The sequence below is a fragment of the Phodopus roborovskii genome, unplaced genomic scaffold (assembly GCF_943737965.1).
Source record: "Phodopus roborovskii unplaced genomic scaffold, PHOROB, whole genome shotgun sequence".
NCBI classification, from domain to species: domain Eukaryota; kingdom Metazoa; phylum Chordata; class Mammalia; order Rodentia; family Cricetidae; genus Phodopus; species Phodopus roborovskii.
Window position 1 is genome coordinate 17535701 of NW_026126424.1, and position 19498 is coordinate 17555198.

General features: G+C 33.4%; 1 protein-coding gene across 1 annotated transcript in view; it reads right to left on the bottom strand.

Annotated features, from left to right (window-relative positions):
• Positions 1–19498, bottom strand: part of Col11a1 (collagen type XI alpha 1 chain) — a 196362-nt gene that overhangs the window by 61972 nt on the left and 114892 nt on the right. The window contains exons 32-41 of the mRNA XM_051185635.1: positions 18059–18112; positions 17886–17930; positions 17714–17767; positions 17540–17584; positions 13965–14018; positions 9628–9681; positions 5087–5140; positions 3884–3991; positions 3404–3493; positions 3100–3153 (exon numbers count right to left, since the gene is read on the bottom strand). Coding sequence (XP_051041592.1) covers positions 3100–3153; positions 3404–3493; positions 3884–3991; positions 5087–5140; positions 9628–9681; positions 13965–14018; positions 17540–17584; positions 17714–17767; positions 17886–17930; positions 18059–18112 — 612 coding nt within the window. The remainder of the gene's footprint in view (positions 1–3099; positions 3154–3403; positions 3494–3883; positions 3992–5086; positions 5141–9627; positions 9682–13964; positions 14019–17539; positions 17585–17713; positions 17768–17885; positions 17931–18058; positions 18113–19498) is intronic.

The window sequence follows — 19498 nt, forward strand, 5'->3', positions numbered from 1 at the left end:
CTCTCACTTTTTTTGAGTTTCAGCTCAGTTTCAGAAGAAGGTCCTATTTATCCCAAGTATGTTGGGATTCTGTGCTCATGTGACAATCCCTAGGAAAACAGTATGTAATACAGTACTTCCTAGCTTTGAGAAACTCAAACTTAGTATTCTTCATAAAGCTTAGGTACCTAACCTTATTTAAAAGAATTTGAATTTATGTGTAGAAAATATAATTACTTTTGTGTAGTAAATAAAATGATCACATTAAAAGTTATGTTTAAAACAGACATATATTTTAAAATCATAAATTGATAGTGCTCACAAAGGCAAGGATTTCTGTTTATTTTTTCCAATGGCAAAGCACAAACATGTCAATTGTTAGTGTGAGCCTTCTCTTTCCAACCCTGGAACCAATGCTTTTCTGATCTTGAGCATATTCTCTATGGCTCATTTTCTCATCAATAACAATGGTTAGAAATAGTCTGTTATTGGTTTCTTGAACATTTAGTATCATTATGTACCTAAGATCTTTAGAAAATGCTTATCTTAAAATATGAATACAGTTAATTGATTCATAATTTAGATAATTATTTCATAATTTTAGATAATTATGCCTGGGAAGTTCTATACACAAAAGACACATATAACCTTTAGTACTTATAAAACTGAAAGGAAGGAAGAGACCTGTAAGATTAGAAGGTACTATTGTGCCACTAATGTCACGGTGTTAGGTAGGCAGAGCTTAATACACAAAGTATTTCTGTGTCCTTGTGTCTTTTTGCTCAATTGGAAAGAACATACCAAAAAGCTAAAAATCACAGAACCATCATTTGTGTAATTTTTTAATTAGAAAGCAATGGTTCACAAAGATTGTTTTTCTTACTTTATTCCTGTGAACAATGTTCAACACTAAATATTAACTGCTACAAAAATCATATTTTGTCATGCTTCTAAATTTAAAAAGAGAATATGCTTTTTCACATTATGAAGATTAAATCTTCTATTCAATATCTTTCTTTAATGATATTTTTTCCTCCTTCTGCAACACATCCCCTTAAATGTTGCAACATCTCCCTATAACCTTTTAATGGAAACAAAACAAGAAGCTATGGCATTGATGTGAATTCTTGGTCCATTGCATAACCATTGCACAAAAAAAAAAAAAAAAAAAAAAAAAAGGAGAGTGGAGAACATGTACTATCGGTTTCTTTCATGGTATAGTTCATATTCTAGGGAGATTTTGTAAAGTGTATGAAATAAGAAAACAGACAAATCATCTTATCAACATTCTCCTCACTGAGGAGAAACAGAAACAAACATGAACAAATAGTGCTGCAATATTTTGTATTGGTCCTGGCCAACATATGTTAATGCAGATCATTGCATGTGGGAGTAACAGCTATGTTCTTGGTAAGTAGGATACAAGACTCAAGAGTCATCACTGCAATTATTCCAAAATCTCTAATCTTTCATCTGAAAAAATGAGTAAAATACAATGGAAACAATCCACTCAGGAATAGAGAGGTAGAAAAAGGAGAAGAAAATAACATAATTATTAGATTATTTAAAAAACAATGAGGGAAGGCTGTACACAATGTTCAAGCTTCATTTCTTTAAATCCCAATTGTAAAGGTCTTACTTTTAATTTTTTTTTATAAGTGTTTGATGTGGGTTTGTGCATGTAAGTTTAACAATTGCTTCAGAGGCCATGAAAAGGTGTCATCGGGAACTGAGTTAAAGACTGGTAAGTTATAATTGTGTAATACTGGCAAAATCATAGTAATTTGAGTAAAGTGAGGGTATCAAAACATCATGCAGGAGAAACTAAGGGGCAATATGGATAATGATATGGGTAGACCGTTATTAATAGGATCACATAATATTGATGATTTATCTGCCATGATTAAAATTGATCTTGAAGATAGTATGGATACACAATAGTGGTTCAAAATAAGATGAAGGCATAGGGAAGTTAGGGAAGTACATAAAACAGATATTCACTTGGCATTGGTGGCACATGTCTTTAATCCTTTAATATCAGCCTGCAGAGGCAGGTGGATCTCTATGACTTTGAAGACAGCCTGGTCACAGAGCTAGTTCCAGGACAGTCTGCAAAACAATACAGAGCCCTGTCTCAAAAACCCAAAACAAAGAAATCAGAAAAAAAAAAAATAAATAAAAAACAACAAACTGAACAGAAAAAAAAAAAAAACTGATATTCTCCTACCAAAAAGAAGGACTGTTAGTGAGTGGGTAGCAAAATAAATGGAGTCAAGAAGAAAAGTTAACATTGTCAGGAAGAGAACAAAAGAATTAATGGAAACAGTAGCAGAATGAAGATGAAATCATAACCAATGTATTATTTGCATTGGACAGAAGTTGGGAAAATATTTAAGCATTTGTTAGTTATATAAATTGGGGAAGAGGATCAAATGAGAATAGGCTCCTAAATGTGGCACCTTGTGTGCTGTAGTTACATGTCTGAGCATTGCAGAGAAAAAAGGTGACATTAAAATCATAAGGACCATACTCTACATCTTTGCAGAGTTTACACAAATCTTCAGAAATAAATGTGAAGGCTAACTCTGATGCTTACTAATTGCCAATTATTTCATGATGTTTCATAGTTGTATGATAATCACTAATAGCTCAGGAAATGATGTCATTTTTCATTTTTATTTGATACTTTTATATAACTGAAGCATTCAAGTCTCATCAAGTACTTAATTCAAAAAATATAATATATATATGAAGTTGAAACTTGTTTATGACTAATTATTAAATGAGACACAGACTTAAAAACAAATTCAAACTGCCTTTCCAGGTTTTACATATTCGTTCCATTATTTTGCTTAAAATTCCAATTTATTTCATTGAAAATAGTAACAAGCAAGACTGTTCTTTATCTCCTGCTAGAGCAAATCCTTCCAACCTGCTAAAGCCTTGTGCTTCTGTACTCATTAGTTCCTGCAATTAGCAGAAACCAAGCATTGCATGATTTGATTGACACATGTTTATTTTCTATTGCACACACCATGGGATCACAGCATGAGAGTAATGACAGAAGAGCTATAATTTGCAGCTATAGAGAGCATGGCTATCAATTATCATCATACTTACAACTGGACCCTGTGGGCCTTGGGGACCTTCTCCTCCTTTCAGTCCAGGTGCACCCTGATAAAAGTGGAAAAAGAAAAAAAAAAAGGAAAAACAAAGCGATTGAATATATATATATAAATTGACTATAAATAAATAACATCTGACAAAATGGAGATGACAAGAAGTGTTTTCTGAAACCAACACAGGCAGGTGTATGCATATATATTGAGATAATGAAATGAATATATAAGTATCTAACTCCTTATTTTTTCATGACTCTCAGCAAAAATTTCATCCATGTGCTTGACATATATGTTAAGCATACCTGAGCTCCAGGAAGACCTCTTTCACCTGGGAAACCACGTATCCCTGCTGGTCCATCTTTCCCTGAGATACCTTGAGGACCTGGGTCACCCTGCGAGATAAAGTATATACCATTAGCCAAATGTAATTTCTTCACGTTACTATGAACAAAACTGTGAGTATCTCTCACCATTAACTAAATAAAGTATGTAAGTAGACTTTCAACATCATTTAATTAAAGGCTGTCATTAGGCAGGACACATATATTAAAATAAAATAATGATAATGGATGTAAGAGTATATGCATAGTGATGATATTATGGTCAATGAAATCATGCTTCTGTTATTATTTAGTAATGTCTTGAGATACAATAACCTTGCTCTAAATATCTCCATGGCAAATTATTCTGACATTAAATAGTATGAAAATGCGTAAAATACACGTGTAGCTGAAGAAGAGTACATGGAAGCTTTGAGTAAGACAATGTCCTTGGTCTTGTACCTTTGCACCTTCTTTCCCTGCAGCACCAGGTAGTCCTTGCTCACCAGGAGGACCAGGAGGTCCAGGATGCCCACGTTCACCTATTGGACCAGTCTCCCCAGTTGGTCCCTAAATAAGACAAGCAAAGCCATATTATGGTGTCTTTTCATTTCTGTCAAATAAACAAAAACCAAATTCAAAATCCCCTTCATGAGATTACTTTTCTTTATTTTTATGATGCCCAACAATATATTCCCTGGAACTTAATGAAATTAGTGTATCTGGAAAGTGTTTAAGATGCTCATTGTAGTCTTGGTCAGAGTGGACAGATATGCCAGGGAACAGTTGAAGTATGCAAGGATAATTTCCTTTTCAAATGCTAGAATTGCTTGAGACGGAAGATAGCCCAACTACTCTTAAAAACTCTGTGTTATAAATGACAGTTTCACCTTATTCCCCTTTTATATAAGGTGTCAAATCAGCTCTACAGTACAGTAACAAACATGTAACTCTGGTGGATACTCAAGGAATGATTCACTGCTTGAAAATAAATTAAAGTACCTTGGATCTCAAATAAATGAAGCAGCTTTTTGTATTATGTATGTATGTATGTATGTATGTATGTATGTATGTATGTATGTATGTATTTATTTATTTATTTGTATTTCCCTTACCTGAGAATCCCCATACAAATAATTAGTTCATATTTAAGTGACAAAGTCTAAGGAATGAAGTTAAGGGGTCCAGGAATCCAGTCCTTGAGTTTGCATATGAAGCTGTAGTCAAAAGCTATCTGCCTGAAGATACAATAAATGCTGAGGGGAAATGCTTGGTTCTCTATGTGTCACCCATGGCAGTTGTTTGAAAGCTGAGGTATGTTAAGTTTTCAGTGTAAAAAGGAAATGGCGTCCATTTGCTCTCCGCTGCCACAGCAAAATGAATGATTTCAGTTAAAAACATATACTGAGAACAATTCTAGCAGCCAAGACACTGTGAAAGGCAAATATATTACTGCAGTTTCTTGTGAGATGACATCCTCTGAATTTTATTGAAAATACAACACAATTATGTTCTGGAAATGGCTAAAGAGCATGTGTCCCTACTCTTTGCATATATTTGCATTAAGTTCTCACGTATAATTATGTAAACTCTCAAACTTATTGTTACTATGCAGATATTTTTTCCACAAAGCCATCCTTAGTGACATAATGAGTGGAAACATACCTGTGGTCCAACCACACCTCCTGGACCAGGGGGACCAGTCTTTCCTTGAAATCCCTAAGAAAGTAAAGTACAATCTATAAAAGCTGTAAGCAGGGTAAAGAAAACATTAAAATTCTGCAAGATAATTGAAAAACGTGTTAAATGAAAGTTTAATTTTGGCTAAAAATTACTTTTCAAATCTAATGAGATACTGTATTGAATATGAATTTCCAAAATATTCTATTCAAATGTAATGAAATATAATATTGATTCTTTATTCAGTTTCAAAATATTTTACTTTCAATTTTTACATTATAGTGTAAGTATTATTTTCAAAAAATAAAAGACCTGATTATGATGGATATGGAAAAAAAATTGTGTTCTTGTCCCTGTTTTACCTCATCTAACAACATATAGAAATTTAGGCAAGCAAGATTTAAGGTGATATGTGATGGATTTCTATATTCTTTAAAATTGATAACTGATTCTCTATACATAAACATATAACAATGTCATAAGACAAAATATAAAATATATTTATAAAGGTAATCATTTTCATGACTAATAATCATATCAACTTTATCAATATTCTTCCTTAGGATCCAAAAGAATGGTTACAAATAAATTTTGCAAAAAATATGATCAATAAATACAATCTGGTTGATATTAGCAGTGAGTGCCCAATGAATCAGATTTTGAAACATATTCTGAAATATATTTATTTTTCCACATTCATGAATTACCTTTTCCATGTGATTTTACTATTATAGAATTATTTCTCAAGTCATATAGTCTACATTGAAAATTGGAAAAATAAATACTAAAACCTAGAAAGAATAGTCTTTCCCCAAAAATCAATAATAGCATATCATATAGTACTTATACTATTTTTAATCAGTAAAATATAGAAAAAAAATATAAACAAGAAAAACAGGAAATAAATAGAAACTGTTCATTCTATGTTTGTATCACAACTTAAGAAAGAGAATGATTTATAATGTATAGGAAAGTAAAAAAGTCTCAATCGTTATTCTGCAGTTCATAGTACAGGGAAAAAAAGTACATTTCTCCTATTTTTAAATTTAATACCACTAGACATATACTTGTGCAATATTCTTCAATGGTGAGATAAAGATATTCTAAAGAAAATTATGAGAATTTATTTAGTACTTTATAATTTTAACATTCAATCATCTAGTGAGTTTGTAAATCTATGCTCAGACTACATGTTATGTGCACTCACATATAAATATACATCTACATGTCAGTAATATGCATGAGTATTTATAGAGTATACATGTATATACAAATTTATTCATGTATTCACATATACTTAATGCATCCAAAATTATTTCAACAACCTCTATTACTACAATCATATCCTCATATTGGTAAACCCTCCCATCTGCTTTAGGCTATTTATAAATGGCTGATCTGTGCTGAACTCTGCTCTTTCTCAATAGGTCACAACTAGACACTACCATTAGTGTCTGGCGCCATCTCCATTTCAGCATTGAGACAGATCCCCTGCTATGATTCTCTAATAGTTTTCTTCCTGGATGACACAACATGCTACAGACAATATTTTTATTAACAAAACCTTTTCATTTCTGAGGATTCCTTCAGTCTCACATAAAGCCAATTGCATCACATGAGAAATTATGAGCATATGTTCTCTTGACTGCCATCTTAGACATTCAAGCTATATTCAATTCTTTCCATAATAACTTCAGACATTAAATCAGGTTCACTCCCTTATGCACATTACCCAGAACTACCATCTCAATCCAGGTAATCTATTCTACTAGATTGCATACTTGTATTAGCCCACATTAGAGTATCAGCATAGGCAGCTGCTACAGTGGGACTTTGCTTTGGAAATGGACATAGGTTTGAAACACATTGATCTTGCCTCGCTCATTATCAAACAGACATAGCTGGCTGTTTGAGTTTACCCATTCCTGAAGCCTTCATTGCCTTCTCCAAACTTCTGATCAATTAAGTTTGAATTGAAGGGCAAAATATGCAATTCTGACATTTAAAAAAACATAACATTTTATGAAGGTTGTGTCTTAGTAACTGCAGGGACATGAATAGTACACAGAATCATTGAGAAACAACTTACTACCACAAATTGATTAATGTCAATGCCCCACTAAAGAAAAAGTGGAGAAATGAAAACTTACATACAATGAGCCACATGGCTCAACAGAACAAATGATGGTTTTGAGAGCTGGAAGAGAGTATTGTCCATCTGTACTATGCTGGTTTCCCAGCTATCAAACTGGGGTCCATGAGCTCCCCCTTATTCAGGTGAACTGTTACAGCATGTTTCTATTAACTGTAGAAATCATGATACAATTTTCCAAAACTAATTGTCTGTGCATGAGAAACCACTAGATAGAAATTTCCTAGAAGCTCTAGCTAACAAATTATTTTTCCTCTTGTTTTAAATTTTAATATTTTATGATACGGTTTCTTTGCAAAAATCTATATTTAAAATTAATTCTTTATAGAATTCCATATAATATATTTTCATCATATTCAACCTCTCACTTTTGATTAAATCTAGAAATGAGGGAACTCTTAATTACTAATTCTTTAGTTACTGATTCTTCAAAAGACACATTAAAAGTATGCTGGAATTATTCTCAGGAGGTCCATAACTTTGGTAAAAATGTGGGCTGCAGAATTTGAATGAGAATGTCTTTGCAAATTTGAGTGTGAGTTATTTTTACAGATTATTGTTCTTCCTCTGAATATACCATTCCAAGAGTAAATTTTATTCTTTGGTTCTACTATGTATTTCTTGATGTGCTTTTGGAAAATTTACACTGAAAATTTCAGCTAAAATTAATACTTGATAAACCAAGAATTATGAGATGGAGAGCAAGAAGGGAATTATATTACTACTGGAGATTGCTTTTTGCATTGCAGAAAATTAATAAAAAACTTCAGCATTTGTAATGATGTATTGCCATACAATTCTAAATATGTTTTAATACTATCAGAATACATGCAGTAAATGGACTTTCAACAAAAATAGTCAAAGGTAGTTTGCGTCTTGGTTTCCTCAAGAAAAGTGAATAAAATTAACTAACTGTGGAATCTAATGATTGATTCCAAGGAATCATGGCCAGCAGTGAGGATTTATGATTAAAATAATAACCAACTAAGCAAGACAGATGTGGAGTTTAAGAATAACAAAATAAGCAAATAAACAAACACAGCAGCACACGCAGGGAGCTTCATTTTCTCTCTGCCCATGAATTCCAACATAGGGTGAGCTGTTCAGTCAGGTTACAGATGTATTTCCCACTGACATTTTAAAAATCAAATTACAATTTCCAACCTATATTTTCTATTAGACATAAAGCTTATATTCAAGTCAATTGTTTCCTTACACTCCCATTTCAGAAAATATCACATCCTCCAAGACTGATATTTTTTGCCTGTGTGTCTTATAATAACATATTTTCTTGAGATTGATGAGCACTGAGGGGTTAGGTGAGGTCTAGCTATTAACAGTCTGTAGTGAATAGTTCCAGGTGGCATCTTGTAGATGGTAACCCGGCTATGACATCATCTCTGTCAGATTCTTAAAATGCTGCTTGTATCACTAAGAATCATATTAACAAGCATCTTATTGTTTAGGTGAACATGAAAGGGCTAACACTTTGTTCTATTTATTCATTTGGTATAATATTTTAACTAAAGGTTCAATTGACAGTGTATGGGAACAAATGCAGAGATCAACAGTCATACATTATGTGGAAAGAGAATATAAATGGGAGATATCCATTAAATTCCTCATCTAAATACCCAGGGAATGCTACAGGAATTGTAAGAGCCAGAGGGCCTGAGGGAAACCAGGAGTTTAAGGGCCCCTGCTTAACTCAGCTAAGCAAAGCACATATGATCTTACAGCAAGCACCAGGCCTACATGGCTCCACAGCAGGTCCTCTGAGTATGTGTTATAGCTACTAGCTTAGTATTTTTATGAAACTTCAGCTGTGAAAATGAGTGGGCCTGTGACTCTTCTGCCTGCTCTTGGGACTTTTTTCCTTCTGTTGGGTTGCCATGACAAACTTCAACGTGATAGTGTTTGCTTTCTTCTTATATTTTATTTTGTAGTGTTTGATTGTCATCTCTTAGAAGCCTGTTCTTTTCTAGTGAGAAACAGAAAAGGAATGGATCCTGGAAGGGAGAGATGAAGAAGGAACTGGAAGGAATAGAGGAGGAGAGAAAAGATATATTGTATGAGAAAATAATTTTCCTTCAAAAAAATAAAAGAAAAGGGATAAAGTTAATTATAGTGGGCATAAGAAGAAAATAATAAAACTTAAGTGAGATATTACAAATCAAATAGATTTAATCATCACAGTATGGGAAAAAAAAAAGAAATTCACTCCACTAGTTTTCAAATGGTAATTTAACTTAATAATAAGTTTGTGTGTGTGTGTGTGTGTGTGTGTGTCTGTGTGTGTGTGTGTGTGTGTGAAATTGTGTTGTCTGAGAGCAAATTTCAGTATAAAAAATAAAAACAAAAATTAGTCACTTACAGTCTCTCCCCGCTGCCCGGGATGTCCTGGTAGTCCGTCCTTCCCAGCAGGGCCCTGGGATAACAAACATTAAATACCCATGTCATAAATATTGCATAAATACTTCTCATATGATGTTATAGCTCAAGGGCACTGTGGAAAACACCATCTTGCATTTCATTGTGATGGTTTTATTTTTATAAAAGGTGACATTTGGCTGATTTTTTGTATACTTCTTTGTGAATTGACTTCTTAATGAAAAACAAAGACAAAGGGAAATCTGTAAAACTGTATTCAGGGCACTAGGCATTTCAATGAATTATTTTATATGCCTCTGTATTTCAAAAATATATATGCATAAGTTCATACTTTTACTTTAGAAAAACATTAGTTTCACAGTGCTTGAAAACAAAATGTGCTTCCCCTTTCTCCTACTTTAGAGTTCCTTCACAACTTAATTCCAAGTAAATAAAAAAGTGGGTGAAAGAGAATGCGAGTGCCCTCTAGTGGTCATCTAATTTCTGACAAAAATGCTAATCTGTAAAACTGCTTCAAGCAAATGGAAATATAGTTCAATTGTAGAAGTCATCAGGAACAGTTGTTTCTTTAAGTTACTTTACATATCTTCCAAGAAGCAAAATACTTAGGAAATACTAATGGAATTTATACTACGTTACTGCTTTCTACAAAGGGGTTGTTTGCCGTGTCTGAAGAAAGGAATGAAGGAAATAACTAAGTATTTAAAAAACTACAACTTTGTTAGGTTTCTATATTCTAAATGCTTAACAGAGATTGACCGGGTCTTTCAACAGTCTTACAGAGTATTCTTTTAAGAAGCTACTCAACACTAGTTCATTTTTTCGAAACATATTTAGTAGGCATATAAACATTCTATTCTAAGTAAATGTAGATAGACATTTTAATCAAGGTATTTTTATGACAGGCACATCACCCCTCACTACTGTTAATTATTTAAATAATGTTGTTTTCAAGGATCTATTTTTATACATGCTAATATGGAGCCTACTTGTACAAAAGACTTTGATTCAAAAAAAGCACAATTCCATAGCTATCTTTCACTTTGATGAGATTTCTAATGTGGCTGGCATGCTTGATGGGTGCTTCTGTCAATGCCCTGTTCCATGTCTTCTACCTGACCCATCCATTTCATCACACAGGATGCTGTGTGAATTGTCAAGCTTTATTTAAAATTAGTGATTATGACAACTCATATAATTAAGGTTTGCTGAATGTGTTTATTTTCTTATTGTCCAAGATCAGCTTTGTGATTCCCACAAAGCCACAACTAGGAGCTATTAAAAGGCAACATTTTGTAAAATAACTTTTATTTTATTTACAACCATATGCCAATTATCTCTGCATTAGCCATTAGTAATAAAGTATGCAGCTTTACTCAAACCTTAGAGAGAAAAAGATACACATAGTTAGTTGATGGTAGACTGGTCCAGACACAGCTTTGCAAACCAGCAAACAAACAAAAGGCTTCCCATACTGCCACTGTTTTAGCATAGATGGATTAAATGTGACACCATTGTGAGGCCATTATAAAGTTTACAGACTCATAGGATGTCAGATGAAGGATTGTCCATGTACCTGGCTTCTTTCCCCAGGGCACTAAAATGTCATCAAATATTTGCATAGTGATCAGTGCAAGACCTACACATGTTTCTAATAAACCCATGGGTGTAAGCAATAAGCATCCCACTCCTTACTACTAAAAATTATACTTCAGTTACTAAAGTGATCAATCTTTGAAGTGACGATCTTAGAAGTAAACGATGCTAACCAGGAATGAACACATCATGACTTAATGGAGTTCCTAGACAGTCTGAGGAATACAGGTAATGGGCAAAAAGCAACAGCTTCATGCATTCCTTGAGTTAAACATAAATTTCAGAATTATGTAACTAATCTGAATCAACATTATTAATCAATAAAAATAAAGCCAACTTATTCCCCAGCAGTCTCAAATACTTATTTTAAAATAATTATTTTATTCATCTAAGATTGGAAGATGAATGAAGAGGCAAAATCATCTCCATGAAAACTCGTATATTTGCCATAGGCTTCTGTGATGACACAAGTAATTGCTTAGAGATGTTTGCTTCCTTCTAAGTAACTCTGAAAATTTCCTCATGATAGTCATGCTATAAATTTTAATATTTGTTCTTAAATTATATAACTATGCAGCATTGAAACATGGTAACATTGACACTATACAGCTATGTTTGGTTGATTCCTAGCCTTGGATTCCAATATTTGGGAGGCAGAAACAAAAGGGAAAGGGAGAGAGGGAAGGACCACATGGAAACACTTAGATTAATAAAAAATGGATTAATATTTAAGAGATAGATAGCCAATAAGAAGCTCTAGCCATTGGCCAACAGCTTTACAACTAATAGAGTCTCTGTGTGTTATTTTTGGGCTGACACAGCTGTGGTACCAGGCTTGTAGAAAACTGCTCGTAGCTCACTTCATTGGACTGATTTGGGAAAGAAATGATCTAAATACATGACACCAAAATACTTATGGAAATTATCACTAACAATATGCATGTATCAGTTTAGGAACTATGATTCACTTGGATATGAAACTTAACATAGAGTTTACTGTTCACATAAACAACATACAGATAGTACGTAAAAATATACATAGAGACAGAAGTAATGAAGTAACATTCTATTTTAATGTAAGCTAGCTGACCTGTTCAACCATGAGGAGAGATGACATGTTTCTTGATATGTTTAAAGTGATAAACAGAATTGTTTAGTTTTAAAACACACTCCAAACACCATCAAAAATTACTACAAAATATCAGATAAGGTGCTGTATTTAACATTTCAGTCACGCTGGTATTTCAAGCATGTAAATGTTAAAGTCTGAGGAAGACTGTCTAGCCTCTATTAAAGTAATGGTTCAAAACATTAGCATTGTTCAGACAGTGTGGATATTCTGTTAAACCATGATTGGGGCCTTTCTCCCGAGGCTTTATTTAAGTAGATTACATCCTGAAAAAATGCTCCAAGGGTTGCTGCTGCTGGGGACAGACTATATTTTAGTGCCTGTGCACCAAACATGTGCATAAATTCATTAAAACTCACACTGTGAGAGAGAGGGAGGGAGAGAGAGAGAGAAAGAGAGAAAGGAAGAGAAACAGAAAGACAGAAAATAAGTAAACTGATCCTACCTGACATTTCCTTAAGTATTTAAGGTTAAAAAAGTAATTTTGAGTAACTTTGTGAGGATTAACAAGGATAATACCCAAAATAGTGCTGGACTAAGAAGATTTTATACAAAGTTCTAAGAATCTACTGCAGCCAGGCTTGGTAGCACATGGCTGTAACTGTAACAGTCAGTTAACAGCTGTGAATTAGAGGAAAGCTGGGTCTATATAGTAAGTTCAGGCCACCCAGGGACACACAGTGATAAACTCAAAAGCAAGTATATAATAGAAATAAAACAGTGACAATAAATGAATAAATAATATGTGTTTGTTTTTTGAAGGATCTGAATGTTGTAAGGGGTTTAGGGAGTGATCCATGAAAAGGCATGGAAAATTCCATATGCTAATGGAAGATAACAGGAAAATTCAAGCATATCTTGTATGTTCAGTTCAGCAATTACTTTCTATTTAATAAACTATACTGATTGTAAAAATTATTGAGAAAGAATAATTATACTATTCTAGCTTTTATTTGATATTGTTTAACAAGAGACATCTAAATTATGTTCCAAAACATACATGAATTTAAAACACTGAGAATGTATTCTGTAATATTTAAACTAAATTTTATTTTATAAGGGTTTCTTATAATATTTTCATTTGAAATGAATGACATCACAAGAAAAGCCAAAGAAACAAATAATCTGGCCTCACAGGAGCTCTCAAAGTCTGAACCAACCATCAGCAAGCCTGCATGTGATGACCTTTACATATATGTGACAGTTGTATAGCTTGGTCTATTTGTAGGACTCCAAACAATGGGAGCAAGCACTGTTCCCAATTCTTTTATTATTTTTCCTCATGCTGGGTTGCATTATCTAGCCTTAAAATAAGGAAGGAGCTAAGTCTAACTGAAAATTGTTATGTTATGCTTTTTTGATACCCATGGGAGGCATACCACATTCTGAACAGAAACAGATGATGAGGGGGGAGGGAAGTTTGGGAGGGACAGGAACTAAGGTAAGAAGGGAAGAGAACTACAGTCAGGGAAATAAGTAACCTTTTTTTTTTTTTTTTTTTTTTTTTTTTAAGAAAGTACAAAAGCATAAGCTATGTCAAGCATTAAAGTGTTAAAGTAATATCAAATAAAGCAAAAGAAATATGTTACACTTACAGGGGGGCCTTTTGGTCCAGGGAATCCAACTGGACCTTGTGGTCCTTGAGGACCCTGCGAATAAAAAGCAGTGGAGAATATTTAACAATAAACTTTCAATATTACATCTTGAAACTGTGCAGGATGAATGGATTTCCTTTATTTTAGTCATGAAAGCATGGCAATATAATAGTATTAACAGTCCTAAAATAGAAGCCAAATAATTTTAGCCATGTGAAACAGCACATCACATGCATGCTATTATCTCAAGAACACTGTGAATATTTGGAGTTCATGTAAAATGCTCATATTCCTAAACAAGACATTTATATGCTCCTCTCAAAGGTTCACAGAATATTGGAGAGAGCAGGAAGTAGACTCATCACAAACACTTCAATTACTAACAAATGTGCATCACTAGCCTTGACAACTATCAGCCATGAAAGGTGGGTGGGCTCATGGGTTGGCTCTATCCTTTAACAATGAAATATTGGCTATTGACAGAATCTGGGAGATTGGGATATGCTGTCTTTACATTGCTCACTTAGATGAGCCCACCAGGAGCAAAGAGACAGCTGCAAATCAAGAGTTATGAAGATACCATATTTAATGTCAGTGAGTTACAAAATCAAACATAGACATGAAAGTGAGAGGCTTGGGGGAAGGATGGGGTGATAAACGGAGGTGGGAGGGAGAAAGGAAGAGAATGGTGGGAGAATGGATAGTACCGTGTGTAACTGATATAAACTTTTCTAAGGACAAATTAAATTAATTAAAATCATTAAATAAAAAAAACAGTAGAGCAAATCCATCTGTTTTGAGGAGTTTCATAGTATTCACACTTTTAATATTGGCTACAAACATTTACAGAGGAAGACATTAAAAACAGGTTCAATAGACCTCCAAAATGAAAACTGCAATGGACAAAAAAGAGAGCTATGTCTCTACTAACACACAGCTAACAGGAGTATATGAGATCGTCACTAAAGTATTACATAGTTCTATCCTTATCAAATAAGCTGTGGAAATAATTCTGTCATTTGTCAGATCTGCTCCCTGCATTAGACTCTTTGGTAGAAAAGATGAACTTTACCCTGTAATTACTCTTATTAACATTCTACCCTAATGTGCTTTTATAATACCATTCCTATCTTGATACATAATTAGTTATATTATTCAGGTTCTTATTTACATATCTTTAAAAGGCATAAAGTACATCAGACATACTGATTGTTTTGGTATCAAAAAATGGATCAGTAAAAGTTAACCCTGTACTTGACAAGCACATAATTATATCTATAAAATGAAGACATATAAAATGAGACAAATATATATGAAATGTCTTGTGTAATAAAAAAATTAAATTTATTTACTGTTTCCAAAGCAAAAAATAAAATAAAATAACATAGCTTACTGAAGAGGGCCTTCAAGATACTTTACTTTTTATGTTATCAGTTTTGGCTTCCTAAGGAAAATTTTTATTGCCCATTCTAATTCAATGCTATATCACAAATAAATATGACCTTTTTCTCTTGCCAGCATCTGTCTTAAAGCCAAAAGGAAACTTTAGTGAGTTCATGTAGCTTTGAAAACTGTTATGAAATTGCTATACACCAAAGAATTAATAATTCACAGACACTTAGGAACATATCAGGTGAAAGAAAGGAGTGGAAGAATGTGTTGCAGAAGACTTGTCATACACACACACACAAACACACACACACACACACAAAGAAATGCTACAGTGTTTGGAAAGGAACACGGGAGGAAGAAGGAGGTATTGACAAAGAAGGTGAGGTCAACAGAAACATACTCTGTTTTGAAATTTCATAAAGAAATCTGATACTTTAAATGCTAATTAAAACTTAAAGTAAAATGTAATATAGTAAAAGAATAAGTAACATTTAGGAGTCCTGCCAGTAAATGGGCTTGTGTGCCATTTACCACAAACAAGAGCAGTAGCATTTTCCTCCTATGTAGAAAATGAATAACTGGATAATCTTATTGGAAATGAGTCATTCTAGGGTAAAAACAGAAAATAACAAAGCAAAGCAAACAAACAAAACACCTTCATTCTGATTTCAGAATGTAGTTTTCCTCTGGATGCCTTTTTCCACAGATTCCACTTGTTTAGTCACGCTATCTTAGAAATCAAGATGGACTCTCAGCTGTTCAATGGTTTGCTAAATTGTCCTATTAATTTAATGATTCAACTATTTAAATTCACTATATCTTTTTATGAACATTACTTGAACCATAAAATATATCAAATATATTCATTATTTATGAATTCAAAATGTACAAGATGAATGGACTTAATTTGTGAATAGTTCATCTAGAGAAAAAACATGTAGTAATGTAATTAAATGTGAATAAGGCCATAAATAAATGCCAATTAAATATTTATTCTTTTCTTCTACTCTACTTCTGTTTTGTTACAAATAGAAACTAAATTTCACTGCACTTTTTGTCCCGGAATTCTTTCATTCTCAGTTTCCAGTTGTCTGTTACAGGTGTTTCTGTGTTCCCATCGTGAAACATCAACTTAAAGATTTCAAATAAAAATATACAAAAAATATAGGTTGAAGAGATGGCTCAAGCACAAAGATCCATACTTCAAACTCAGAAACCTTGTTAAAAAGCTGGATGTTGTAGTCTGTATATGTAATCTCAATATTACCATGAGGAGATGGAAGGCAAAGAGAGAAGAATCCTTGGAATCACCTAGGCCAAATAGCCTGTGATACAGAGCAGAAATACAATAAAAAAGGACATATCAAGAAGAAGAAAAAAGTGGGAAACAAGAACCCATATTAGAGGTTGTCCTCTAACTTCCAGACACATACTTTCATTCACACACAGTGCTGCCCAAGCACACACACACACACACACACACACACACTTTCCCTCTCTATCTCTCTCACATATCTTACACACAGAAGCATAATTTAACAATATCTGGAGTCATCATAGAAAACTAAGGCTGATTATAATTCCGTTGGATATGATACAAACATTAATTATTTCAAGACCATTGCTTTCCAATAATTCTTGCTGCCTTTTGCCAAAACAACCAAACAAAGGTCTTGGTTGCTCATTTTTATCTGGCTTATTTTATATCAACTTAAAATCAATTTACTAAACAGTTTTTTTTATTTACTGGAATAGATGTTCTATCTTGCCTTAAATGCATATTGATTGTGATTTTAATGGTTTCTGGTACTTGTATGTTACTGTCTCTTTCATCGACAAACTGAGTACTAATATGGAAAACAAGAGAAAGCATAGGGATCAAAATACATTTCAAATAACAACTGTATTTTGGTTGGACTAAGTGTATAACTCAGGGCAATTATACACATCATTTCTCTCATTTCTATACTGTTATTTGTACCTCACCTAGCAAGCTTTTAAATAGCAGAGGAAAGGATTATAAAAAGTAAAAAATTCTTAACTCTTAACACTTTTCTTAACACATGTAGACTGGAATCTGTAAGTGAATATGTACATGTGTCTTTAGACACCCTTTTTCAGAATTCAAATGTTAACAAAAGTATTGATTTTCATTGTGTATTATGCAGCTATGTAATACATACTCTTTCACCTGGAGGGCCAGGAGGGCCATCACCTCCTGAAGTACCCTGGAAACAAAAAATAAGAGAGAAAAAAGGATAAAAGAATGAAAAGAAAGTCAAACTTAATTCTTCCTCACAAAATTACTTTCATCTACAAGGATTTAGAACACAAGTCACAGTAAAGATGGATGATACCTTTGGCCCAGGTTTCCCTGTAGGACCTCTGGCACCTCTGGAACCTCGAGGACCCTGTATAGGAGAAGAGAAAATTTACCCAGTGTAAAGCAAATTAAAAAAAAAAAAAAAAAAGCAAATGTGAAAAACAAATATCACAATGGAAATCATCATAGTAAAACAAAGTACCTACCGTTGGACCACGTTGACCCCGGGGCCCTGGTTTGCCAGCAACTCCCTGACAAAGACAGTTCAAAAAGTTTCAGTGTGTAGTAAATGTGACAGAGTAAATGGGGGTGAGAAACAGGGATTCATGTAGGGATATGTTCACTAGCCATGTCTGGACAATATACTTATGCACCATACCCGGGCACCTTTCTCCCCGTTGGCACCTGGAAATCCAGGAAATCCAGTGGAACCCTGAAAGAATAAAAATAATCAACAATAAATGGATATTTTTCAATTTCCATGCCACAAGTTCCAATTATTTTGGAAAACAATGATTTGGTCAGAAAAGGAAGTATTTAAGTAAATGTGTGTACTTGCTTTGGGAGCTCATAATAAAATTATACAATCTTTAAAATAATTATTGTTAAGTCATTACACAAGATCTCTTCTTGAATTTGAAAATGAACTTACAGTGATGTCTGAAATCCTGGAAGCATGAATTGATAAAAACTATTTGAGTATTTAAATTAAAAGCAAAATAATAAAGTGTTCAGCATAGTTATTATTATTAAATAGAAGTTAATGGATATTTTATGAAAAATAGACTTTAATTTAATAGTCCATACATTTGCTCCAACACTAAAGAAAAATTATATTTTCATAAAGGGCAGTTACAATATAAAACATGTCTTTAAGTATCATAATGCCTCCCCTATTCCCCAGAACTTCTAATCTGTTTCCCTCAGCAAAGAGCAGGCCTCTCAAGGCTATCAATCAAACACTGCCATAACTAGCTACAAGATTAGGCACATACCTCATATCAAGGCTGGACAGGGCAATCCAGTAGGAAGAAAAGGGTCTCAAAGCATAAAAAAAGTCAGAGACTACACCTTTCCCACTATTGGGATTCCCACAACAACATCAAGCAATGTAATAATAACATATATGCAGAGGACCTAACTCAAAACTATAAAGGCTCCTGGATACTAGCTTCAGTCTCTGTGAGCCCCTGTGAGTCCTGCCTAGCTGATTATGTGGGTCATGTTCTTGCAGTGTCCTGGATGTCTCTGGCTCCTACAAACTTTCTTCCAATTCTTCCTCAAGAATCCCCAAATTTAGCCTAAAGTTTGGCATCTTTAATTTTTAAACTGTAATATATAACACACCCAGAAAAGTTTCTTTTACATTTTCTAACTCTATTTTAGAAACACACATAAAACTGTGCTTAAAATCCCAAAGACCTTAATTAACATCATCTGATTCCCACATACCATGCAAACAAAGGAAAGGTATATTTTTGTCCACTTTGAGTCTATTTTTTTTGTTGTTGTTGTTGTTTCAAAAGAAGTCAATGGACTATTATTAGCACATCTTAATACTTTGAAATTTATGGGAGATTGGAAAAAATAAATTCAGGGTTCACCAATATAGAAACATGGTGTATAAAGTGATAATACTGGATAATAGACACTGATTGTTTGAAACTATAAAAAGCCCATAATGTACTTAATATGAATAGATATATTTTGCTAGTGAAATGCAACTTAATTTCCAATAATAAAACCTCCCCATTTCATTTTGGACATATGCCCAGTCTCTCATCATCTTGGGCCACTATCCAAGTATCCAAGCAGCTTT